Here is a 12,126-nt window from a genome sequence, read left to right as displayed (position 1 = left end):
AGAATTTGATCTCAAGATCCTCACTGCCTCCTGTGTGGTCCCAGGGTCTCCCTGCTGCTGAGCGTTTTCCTGGAGTTCAAGCCTAGACTTTATTTTGTGAGAGCCACCGCAGGTGTTTGAACAAGACAAGAGAGCAGGTTTTCCGGCAGATTTGAGGCTCTGTGGTCATTGAGGCAACCTCTCAATGTTTACTACGTTTCTTTATTCTGTTCTCATCAAACTTAGAGCTAGCCTCCTGTTTCTGCCCTTCCGGTGCTGGAACACTGCACTAGTGCTGCCCTGTTACATACGAAGGGATAGCTGTAGACTCTGAAGAAGGTTGTTCCTTAAGCAAGGGGAGTCTTGAAACCCCTGAGGATGGTTTTATATTACTTTCAGGGCTTGTGATGGAAAAGCAGCTGAAATGTACACGGACACACTCCCCGGGCTTCCTTTTGCCCCCTTTCTTTTTTCTTTTCTTTCTTTCTTTCTTTCTTTTTTCTTTTTCTTTTTTTTTTTTTTTTTTTTTTTTTTTTTTTTTTGAGACAGGGTTTCTCTGTGTAGCCTTGGCTGTCTTGGACTCGCTTTGTAGACCAGACTGGCCTCGAACTCACAGCGATCCGCCTGCCTCTGCCTCCCGAGTGCTGGGATTATAGGCGTGCGCCACCACGCCCGGCTTCTTTTATGCTTTTCAACAACATTGCTGTTGTCCTCCCGGAGCTTTCCACTTTCTGTGGGATGCTCTCACAAAATTCCCTTATCGAATCACTTCTGGCCTTTGACTTTTCCCCTCCTGTCACAAGACCATTAAAAACTGGGTTTTAGACTTCGAGGCCAACCTGGTCTACAAAGTGAGTTCCAGGACAGCCAAGGCTATATAGAGAAACACTGTATCGAAAACAAACAAACAAAAACCAAGTTTCAATTAGGCATGGTGGCACTTCTATACTCCCAGTACTTGGGAGGCTGAAGACCAAAGGTTGAAGTCAGCCTGTGCTACACAGTAAAATTCTGTCTCAAAGTGGGGCGGAGGTCAGTGGGCAGAGCACTTGCCTAGCATGCAAGATCTGGACAGGCATTACAAGCCTAAAATCTAGCACATGGGAGTTGGAGGAAGGAGGATCAGGAATTCAAGTTTGTCCTTGACTAGACAACGAGTTACAGGCCAGCCTGGGGTACATGGGGCACTGCCTCAAAAAACACGTTATTAGGCCGGGCGTGGTGGTGCAGGCCTTTAATCCCAGCACTCGGGAGGCAGAGGCAGGCGGACTGCTGTGAGTTCGAGGCCAGCCTGGTCTACAAAGCAAGTCCAGGACAGCCAAGGCTAACACAGAGAGATTCTGTCTAAAACAAACAAACAAACAAAAAAAACCACGTTATTTAAAATAAAGTGTTTGGGGGCTGGAGAGATGGCTCAGTGGTTACGAGCACTGCCTGCTCTTCCAAAGGACCCGGGTTCAATTCCCAGCACCCACATGGCAGCTCACAACTGTCTGTAACTCCAAGATCTGACACTCCCACAGGAACGGACATAAATTAAAATTTAAAAAAAAAAAAAAAAATAAAGTGTTTGTTTTTTCTTTTCTGATGTGAGCCATGGCTTCAGAACAAGTCTACTTCAAGCTCATTTTATTTTTCAGGTTTCTGCCCTCATTTAAATTGTCTGTGTTTCTTTTGTTTGTGTTTTGGTTTGGTTTGGTTTGGTTTCTTAGGGTAGCAGTGTTGGAGTTGGGCTTAGGGCCTAGCACATCCTGGGCATGGACTCCCCTACTGGCTACACCTTCCAGCTGACCCTTTATATGCCGTTTATTCACCTAAAGAATTGGAACACTACTCAGGTGTGAGCATTGCAAACAGCTAGAAATGGAACGGAAACAATCAGCTTACCATGAACTGAAGCAAGTCTTGAGTGAGATTTTGTTTGTTTACAATTATTTGAGACAGGATCACACTACGTAGCCCTAGCTAGCCAGCCTGGTACTTGCTATGGAGACCAGGTGAGCCTCAAAATTCACAGAAATCCACCTGCCTCTGCCTCCCTAGTGCTGGGATTAAAGTTGTGTGCCACCACTCCCAGCAGTTATGTCTTTACCTTAAATTACATTTATTTATTATTTTTGTGGGGGGCGGTGGTGGGTCAGAAAACTGAAATACCAGAAGAACTAAAATTGGATTTCAGGGTTACTGGGGTAAAGGTTAAGAAATAGGCCTACAGGAGATAATCTGGCCAGGTACAAAGAAGAGCTGCACCAGAGATAGCATTGCCTAGTGACTGATCCAAAGGGTCCCACTGGAGATAGAGTTGATAAGAGATCCAGTTTTATGGCTACATTCCTTCCTGCCCACTGGAGATAAGGTTAATAAGAAACCAGACACTTCCCTGGACGAGGTAGTGAACAAAGAAGAACAAAGAAAGCTAAGTCATGGGCAGTCTTGGTGCCTTTTTCTGTAGCCTCTCATCTTTAGACATTAGACCTCCTAAAGTTACTCAACCAATAGATGCTTGCCAGGCTGAAACTCCCCTGTTTTGGGGCGCTGAGAGGGATAGGAACCTATAAATTTACCCTCAGCTCAAAGTTCGGGGCTCTTTCCGGATACCACTGAGTTGCTGACTGGTCAGAGCCCAGCTCGAGTCGAAAAAGTAGAGGTCCTCATGTGTATTGCATTGGTATCGAGTCCTGGTGGTCATTTTCTGGGTACAGCAAGGACAACTTGTGCAAATCAGTTCTCTTGCATTTCACTACATGGACTCCTGGATTGAATGCAAGCCCTCAGATTTGGCAGTGAGCTGCTTTCCCTTCTGAGCCATCTCACAGCCCCTCAAGTGAGATTTTATATGCCCACACCACACTGGTGACTCCACTCTTTGATGTGTTGGATGATAATTGCCTTTGATTTTATGCTTTTTAGACCATAGTTACCGACATCGGAACCCGAAGGGTACGTTACACAGCAGGAAAGATCTTAGACTTGGAGCAAAAGGGGACAGGTGAACTTTGGGTTAGATTCCCTTGGGGATATTGTGTGTCCTTTGTTTGGAAGGAGAATAGGAAATGGGCATTTTGGTAGTCACTGGGTAGACTGTTCCCATGACTGCAACTGTTAGTTTTTTGGCCACCATACTCATTTTTTTTTTATTTATTCTTGTTACATCTCAATGGTTATCCCATCCCTTGTATCCTCCCATTCTTCCCTCCCTCCCATTTTCCCCTTATTCCCCTCCCCTATGACTGTTCCTCATACTCATTATTGCTGTTATTTATTTATTTATGAGATTATAACATAGTTATAACATTTATCACTTCCCTTTCTTCTTTCCAAACCCTCCCATATATCCTTCTCCACTCTCCTTCAATCTCATGGCCTCTTTTTTCATTAGTTGTTACTGTATGAATTTAGGAATATGAGTATATTACTAAATATAACCTGCAAAGTCCGGACAGTCACTTGTACGTATGTTTTCAAGACCACTTATTTATGCCAGATCTAGTGGTGCAAACATTTACCCCTGGTACTCAGGAAGCTGAGGTAATGGGTCGCTGTGAATTCTAGGCTAGCCTGATCTACACAGCAAGTTCTAAGAAGCCAGGACTATGTAGAGGAACTCTGTCTCAAAAACAAAAATCTCTTTTTTATTTTATGGGTTGAGTGTTTTGCTTTTATGAGTGCACTGTATACAGAAATATAGATATGCAGAGTCCAGAGGAGAGTATTAGATCCTCTGACCTAGAGTTACAGATAGTTGTAAGCGGACGTGGTGGTCCTGAGAATAGACCCCTGGTCCTCTGCCACTGCATCAGGTGCTCTTAACTGCCGAGCTGTCTCTCCATAACTGTGTGTTTTGAAGGGGGCAATAGGGATTCTTCAATTATATTTTGATTTTCAAATAATTTTTGCCTGTCCTATGCCTTTTTGTTTTCTCATAAATTTCATAATCAGTTGAACATGGTAGTGTGCGCCTTTGCTGGCACTCAGGAAGCAGAGCCAGGTGGATCTATGGAGTTCCGTGCCGCATGGTGAGACTCTGTCTCAAAACTAATTAGTTAATTTCATAATCAGTGTGTCTAGTTCTACAAAGAGTGAGGCTCAAATTTTGTCTAAGACGTCTTTAAGTCAATAGGCCAATTGGAAGAGAATCAGCATTTTAAAATTGTGAGTCATCTTACCCATGATCATTGTGTGTCCATTTATCTGGGTCTCCTTGAATTTTCCTCATCAGAACCTTGAGGTTTCCATTATAACTATCTTGTCCATATTTTGTACAACTGAATGCACGTTCTACATTGACCATCACTTTTTAAAGGAATATTCTTTTTTCACCAGGAAATGCTCTATCCTTTGCTTTATGATGGAGCAAACTGTTTCAGAGAGTCGATACCTTGGTTGCTACACTGTTTCATTTCTTGCTCTGAACAGACTCTGCAGACTCTGCCAAGAACAAGAATGCTCATAGAAAGTGGGGAGATGGGGGCCTGTGGGTCCCTGAAACACTGCTACAAATGCCAGCACGGCTCTTCAAATCCTCTTGTCTCTGCTTCTGCCCAGCGGCTTTGTCTCATGGAGAATGTTCCCTCTGAAGGACAGTTTGGTAACAGCTGCTTGAAGACATCTTCCTGGGGTGGATGTGTGTACACATGACTGACTGCAGTGGGGATTCTGGGGCTCTCGAGACTCTTTTTTGTTTGCTTGCTTGCTTGCTTTTCGAGACAGGGTTTCTCTGTGTTATCTTGGCTGCCCTGGACTCGCTTTGTAGACCAGGCTGGCCTCGAACTCATGGTGATCCGCCTGCCTCTGCGTACCCAGTGCTGGGATTAAAGGCGTGCGCCACCACCGCCTGGCTTAGAGACAGACTCTCGATAATGGTCTTGCTGACTGAACTGAGGGGGCAATAGACAGGGAGAGGGAGGTGTTTCTAACATCCTCCCAGTGTCCGGAGCCCTGATGCTACACCCCCCCCCCCGCCCCCTGCAGCCCTTCCTCCATAGCAGTTCTGTTACGAGTTTGATTCTTTGAGTACTGGCTCTCTGGGACCAGTCACAAAGTAAGTCTGGATAGATTTCAGGGGGGCTCATGTGATCTGGGCTGGGGGCGTGTCCTCCCTGAGGATCTTCTGTTAAATAGGCATCCTCTCTTCTCTAGATCCCATCCCTTGTGTCTTCCCAGGACTCTGGCCCAGACTGCTGAGGAGTGCACGACAGGAAACCATGCAAGTAGACATGCTTTATGTAGACCATCGTGGTTTTCACAGCCCTCTAGAGGAGCAGAGCCAATACAATGAAAACGCATGACTAAGGCGTTTGTTAGCACGTCTTACAGAATTCTGGCTGAGTCTCTACGGTGGAGAAGTTGAGAACTTTGTAGTTGTTCAGCCCGTGAAACTGGATGTCTCAGCAGTTCAAGAACCATGGGTCTTCATCCCACCTTGGAAGAATGACGGACCAGGACTCCAGTGTCTGCAAAGAGTGGCAGATTCAGAGTAGATCCACTAAAAAGCAATGAGCAAAGGTGAACGGAAAAAAGCAACCCCGCTTTTCCTTTAGACCTCCGAAGGTGCTGCCTCTAGAGGATGGCTTTCCTTTCCAGGTCAGTAGCCCATAAGCCCACTGGGAATGTCTCCTAGCTGATTCCAGATCCAGTCAAGTTGACAACCAAGAGTAAGTACTACAACCCCCCAGTATACAGCAAGCGCATTTTATGGAGAGGACTCTGCACAGTGTGGTACTCTCCCTACACACTCTACACTCTCTGCACACAGGACTTGTTCACAGCAGCTCCAGTACTAATCACTAGGCCCTTCCTTCACTCCTCTTTTTGGTCCTCCTTTCCCCCCCTCAAAGGCTCGATGGACATCTCATTTCCCAGATGTGGTGACCACAGAGATGGCTCAGAGGTTGAGGGCACTGACTGCTCCTCCAAAGGTCCTGAGTTCAATTCCTAGCAACCACATGGTGGCTCACAAGCATCTATAATGTGACCTGATGCCCTCTTCTGGCCTGCAGGTGTACATGCAGGCAGAACACTATATACATAATAAATAAATAAATATTTGAGAGAGAGAGAGAGAGAGAGAGACAGAGACAGAGACAGAGACAGAGACAGAGACAGAGACAGAGACAGAGAGACAGAGAGACAGAGAGACAGAGAGAGAGATGGACATCCCCATAGTCAGAGAAAGACAAGGTAGAAAGAGGACTCACTCAGTGTCCCATGACTCTGCCCTCCCCTGCCTGGACCCCATCTCCACCAAACCCTTTTCAGTTCCACCCTACAAGTGTTCTCATCCCTCTGCCCCTTGCCCTGCAGCTCACCACAGCCTCAGCCATGTTCTGGTAGGCTGGACTCTTTATCTTTGCCTGTGGACCTGGCTTATCTCCAGCAGGGTTGGGTTCTTTATTCCTGATTGTTTTCACCTGTGCCCTAGTTGTCTTTGGCCCAAAGCCTTAGAGGAAGAGCAGGCTGTGAGGCTGCCTGGCACGAGTGTCACGGAACCTTCATTCCACCCCAAGAAACGTTGCATGCCATCCTTCTATGTCACAAGCTGCTCTGGGGACACGCTTAACCTGGTCCTGGTCTTCTGGCCTCTGAAAGCCAAGTTCTCAGAAGCGCATGAGTGTTGGACTGTGGTAACCTAAAATAATCATTACCTGCATCCACTTTCTTCCCCCCTCATGCCAGAAAGAAGTGCCCAAGTTCTAAGGATCAAGTGTTTTACAACCCTAAGTTGCCTTATCATTAAATAAAGCTGGCTCTATCCCCACATGTTGGCCATCTTCCCAGGCCAGGAGCAGTCAGCTAGATCTGGAAGCAATTGGCTGGTCCAGTTCAACCCAGCCCCTCATAGACCCTTCCAGGTCAGGCGTCAGGGGCAAAAATGTCCCTAAAGAGGGGAGACTGTAGGGAATACATGAGAAGGTACCAAGCTGCTGGGGGTAGGGTTGAGGGATCCTGGCTCAGGATAGAGTGAGCACTCTAAAGGGTAATATAGCTACAAGGAGTAGGTGGTCCAGAAGATGGGGATGTCTAGGCAACTGAGTAACTGGTCATGCCTGTATGATTTAGACAGGCCTGACCTTTTAATCAGTCTCCCTTCTCCTCCATGTCTTCCCAGGCTAGTCTCCTCCTCTTCCTTCTCCTTTTCTTCCTCCCTCTCCTCACCACTATCTTCTGCTCCCCTCCCTTCATCCTTTCACATGCATCTCCTTGAGTACCTTTCCCCTCTCGGCTCTGGCCCCAGCCCACGCAGTGCCTGCTCTTGCCTACTATGCCCTGGATGTCTTTGTTCCTCTCCTGGGCTTTTATAAAATGTAAATGAGAAGGCTGGGGTGGTACAGTGCTTGCCTAGCATAGAAGAGGGCCCTGGGTCTCATCTCCAATTCTGCATAGCCTGGGGATAGTGGAGCACACCTGTAACTCCAGCATCCAGGCTTGGACATAGGAGGTTTAGAACTTAAGTCATCCTCGGTGACACAGCACTAGACCCTGTCTCCAAACAACAAAATACGTACATTGTGATCACACAGAAGAGTAAATATTAGCTGAAGTGATATTTGGGAAAGTCGTATTTAAGAAAAGGAAGGGGATGGGCTGGGTGTGGTGGTGCACATGTTCAGTCCCAGAATTCAGGAAACAGAGGCAGGTAGATCTCGGTGAGTTCAAGGCCATCTTGGTCTATAGAACAAGTTCCAGAACAGCCATGGCTATATATATGTATACACACATACATATACATATATATATATATATATACACACATATATACACACACATATATATACATACATACACACATATATATACATACATACACACACATATATACATACATACACACACACATATATATACATACACACACATATATATACATACATACACACACATATATATACATACATACACACACATATATATAAATACACACACATGTATTTTTAAAAAAATAAAAAGAAAAAGAAAGAAAAAGGAAGAAGGAGGGAGGAAGGGGGAAAAGAGGGGGGAAGGGCAGGATCTACAGGAATAGCTAAGCAGTTATAAGTGTTTGCTGCCCTTCCAGAGGATCAGCTCCAAGCTCCCATGTCAGGTGTCTCCCAACCACCTATAACCTCAGCAGATGTCTTTTTCTGGCTTCAGCTGGCATACACAAACGCACAGGAGGGAGGCGGGCAGCTTTATCTTGCCTGGGATCCCATCTGTTCAGGGTCTCTCTCTCTCTCTCTCTCTCTCTCTCTCTCTCTCTCTCTCTCTCTCTCTCTCTCTCACACACACACACACACACACACACACATGAATCCCCTACTCTATGCACTTTCCAGCTCCAACCATCCCTCTGTGAGCTGCATTCTTCATCCTTAGGGTTAGACCTGGAAACTCTGACTGGTGGTCATTTTTTGTTTCTGCTCCCGAAAGTCTTGTCTTTGCTGAAAAGACAGCGCCTAATCTCCACCAGGCTAGGACCTTGGTGGGCAGACTCTCCAGTCCCATCGCCTTTTGATACTGGACTGAGGAATGGTGCCTGTCATCCATCCTCCCAGCCCATTTGGACAAGAGCTCAGGAGACAGTCGGGGCCTAGTTTGGCCGAATTCTGATCTCCTAGCTTGTAGATTCCCAGGTTCACCCTTTTCTTTAGTCTATCATGTCCCAGAAATGTCTAACTCAGGGTCAACCCTGTCCCACAACAGTCCTGACACTCAGGTGCCCATGCTCTGCAAGCCTATGGTGTTTCCCTTCTGCACCAGGCTCATTCGACTCCCACCTTGGCCACTTTCCAAGGCAAGGAGGCGGCATCTGGGATTGGCAGGGAGGGATTGGCTGGTTTAGAACGGCCTACCCTCCCAGCATCCAGAGGCCAGGGACAAAAGAGTCCCAGAAGAAAGAAAAGAGTAGGTGCGGTAGATTGCTGTTGCTGAGAGGAGGTGCCAGGCGTGGGTGGTGATATCGTAGGGACTTAGGATGGCATAGGGAAAGTACAAGCCAAGGCCAGGGCAGGGCAGAAAGCCAGCTGGCCAAGCGAGAATGCCAAAGGGAGCCAGCTGGCCTTGGGGATGGTGGTTTCTGAATAACTGAACCCCTGGTTAATTTTGCATAATTCAGGGAGGCCTTAACTCCAAACAATCCCTCTCCTCTGTGTTTTGCTAGCTGTGTTCCTCCTCCCCTTCCTCATTTTCTTCTCTACTCTTGTGGCCTCTTCTCCTGACTTTCCCTGGGTCTCACCCCTCTCTCCTGCTCTGTCCTCTGCCCAGGGTCTCTGGAGATTCCTGTTCCTTTCCTGGACCTCAGCTACTCGCTGTACAATTATCCACCCAGCAAGATGTCACAGCTGAGCCTGTCCTGGCTGGGGCCTGAGTTGACCTCGCCTTGGCAGCTTCTGTTGGTGGTTGGAGTCTCCTGGATCCTGGTCCGAATTGTGACCCAGATCCATGCTGCCTGTGGGAACTATCGTCGCCTCCGTGGCTTCCCTCAGCCCCCCAGACGGAACTGGCTTATGGGTCACGTGGGCATGGTAAGTGTGGGCATCAGGATGGGTGGGGCTGTCAGTGCGAAGAGGCTTTTGAGGGATCAGGAATTGGGGCTCAGAGTGACGGGGTGGGTTAGCTGCTGCTGAGCTTTCGGTGTGCTTTCCCACGTCTTTCTCACCTCCCTGTACTCCCACCCTGGTCTGCTCCGGCATTTTTAACTTGTCTTCCTCATGCTGAAGGGCACGAGAGATTCTCAGAACATGGGATATACAGAGTGAGAACTCCTGACATATCCTCGGTGTCTGTTGTTGGACCTGAGGCACCAGAAGAGTGCTAACTCTTTCTTTGTGTGAGTTCATCTCTGTCCTATGGCTTTCTAGCATTGATCTTGGATCTTTCTCCCTAACTGCGCACAGGTAGGGCACAGCTGGGGTACAGCAGAGCTTCAGGCGGACTCCCCACTGCCCCTTCCTGGGCCACTTTCTCCTTATCAAGCTGTTCCCTAAGATAGACTAGTGAGCTCCATTGTCCCCTCTGGATAACAGCTGTTCACTCACCCTCCCATGAGCCTGACACTTTGGACTTTGACTTACATCTGCTCTCTCATTGAGTTGGCTTAGTGCAGTGGCTTCTATTGCAAATGGCTACAGAGGTTCGAGATACTCTGAGGCTGGTGGGCAGCCAGGGCTGGTGGGTGGGAGCTGCCACCCTCATGGGGGTGTAGGGGTCACTTCTGTTTCCCTGGAACCTGCCAAGACTAGACGGTCTTTGGCGTGTGGCCCTTTGTCCAGGGAAGGATTTGTGGACCAGCCAGGACATTAAAGGTTGTTAGGTAGACAATATAACTTGTCTGCTGGGCCTGGAACGGACACTTGGCCTTGGGCATTGCTCTGGAAGGAACAAAACAGAAAGAGGCAAGTGTTCTCTTTATCCCTGCAAAGCCAGGATACAGACAGGTTCACTCATGACAGAGGCTGTGTCACTTCCAGAGGCTGCAGAGGGGACCTGCTGATGATCCTGGGAAAGTGACTTAGTAATGGCTTTTCTGGAGAAGTAGAACCAATTGTGCACATGCATGCAGGTATGTGCATGTGCGTGTACACACACACACACACACACACACACACACACACACACACACACAATGAGGGAGTGAGGCATTAAGGAGTGATTTGGACATTCTGACAAATTCATCCAGAAGTGGCATTGTCTTGTTTTTGTTTTTGTTTTTGTTTTGTTTGTTTGTTTGTTTTGGTTTTTCGAGACAGGGTTTCTCTGTGTAGCCTTGGCTGTCCTGGACTCACTTTGTAGACCAGGCTGGCCTCCAACTCACAGCGATCCACCTGCCTCTGCCTCTCGAGTGCTGGGATTAAAGGAGTGCGCCACCACGCCCGGCCGTGGCATTGTCATTGTGCTGATGCCAGCGTCTACTGACACAAACCTCCTAGCTGCAGTCTATTGCACACATGGACTAGACGGTATCATTTGCTGCTCTAATATGCAAGCCTGGACATTATGATGATACCCAGAACATTGTAGGTAATTTGTGAGATCATGGTACTTATGCATCTGAATGCATCTAGACATAGAAATGTATAGGAAAAATAGTAGGCAACAGAAATTCTTCACATGATCTTAGCCAAAAGACAAAGAAGCGATGGCAACAGAAATTCTTTGGCTACAGAAATTCTTTGGCTACACTGCAGCCTTAAGAGATGAAGGTCATCTGTGCAGTCTGTCTCTGACAAAAGCATCATAATGCAGTAGATGATCATGAATTTACAGTCATGTATACATACAAATACATATCCGTCCATGTATGTAAAGTAAGGTAGAACAGAGGGGGGGATACATTGCATTATGGGAATCGGCTTATGTCTTTACGGAACACCAGGAATGTGGGCTGTGATCAACTCAGTCTTGCAACAACAGTTAAGAACCCAGGGGTGTAAGTACTGGAGTTCAGTGTTCTGGGACCTGAATTTTATTTGATGACAGGAGAAGATGGGTCTCCCAGGTCTGGAAAAGAAACTAAATGTCCCCCTTCTCTGACTATTTTCTCTAGATCTTCAGTAGGTTGGATGGTGCTGTCCACACTGTCTATTGACACAAATAATAATTCTTTTTGAAACACTGTCACAGACACACCCACAGGTCACGAACATCCCTACCTGGGCTGTTAAGACAGTCAACTTGATCCCTGACATAAACCACCTCAGGATGTGACGGCCCCTGTATTGTCTGCAGGTGCCTCCTACAGAGCAGGGCATGAAGGAATTGAGTCAGTTGGTGGACACCTACCCCCAAGGATTTATGATGTGGATGGGCCCCATGACTCCCATAATCATTCTGTGCCACCCTGACATCGTCCGATCTATCCTCAATGCCTCAGGTACCTACGGAAGCTGAAGGTGGTGGTGATGCTTGTGGTGGTGGTGGTGAAGGGTTTCCAGTCCCTTCTGTGTGGCTCCTACAGTGGTCCACTCCCTCCTTTCTTCCCTGTCAGCCTCTCTCTCTCCTCCTTGCCAGCTCCCACAGGACTCTCTCTTCCTCTACTACTACTTTTGATACTATTGCTATATATTGGTGTTTTGGAAGTTTCTGGATCCCCAGATGTCTTCAACCCAAGGTCTTCTCCTAGAGGAAGTTAATTCTTGAGCTAGCAACTGACAGGGACATCCCTAACCATGT

At 47.3% G+C, this 12,126-nt stretch overlaps 1 protein-coding gene across 1 annotated transcript in view; it reads left to right on the top strand.

The window, feature by feature from the left end:
• Positions 1-12,126, top strand: part of LOC311584777 (cytochrome P450 4F1) — a 43,955-nt gene that overhangs the window by 23,439 nt on the left and 8,390 nt on the right. The window contains exons 1-2 of the mRNA XM_084759411.1: positions 9,063-9,479; positions 11,683-11,827. Coding sequence (XP_084615537.1) covers positions 9,288-9,479; positions 11,683-11,827 — 337 coding nt within the window. The 5' untranslated portion in view covers positions 9,063-9,287. Of the gene's footprint in view, positions 9,480-11,682; positions 11,828-12,126 lie in introns of the transcript that reaches the window.

The sequence above is a fragment of the Acomys minous genome, assembly GCF_964271855.1.
Source record: "Acomys minous genome assembly, chromosome: 15".
Taxonomy (NCBI): Eukaryota; Metazoa; Chordata; class Mammalia; order Rodentia; family Muridae; genus Acomys; species Acomys minous.
The sequence above is the reverse complement of the archived record's forward strand: the minus strand, read 5'-3'. Positions and strand labels throughout refer to the sequence as shown.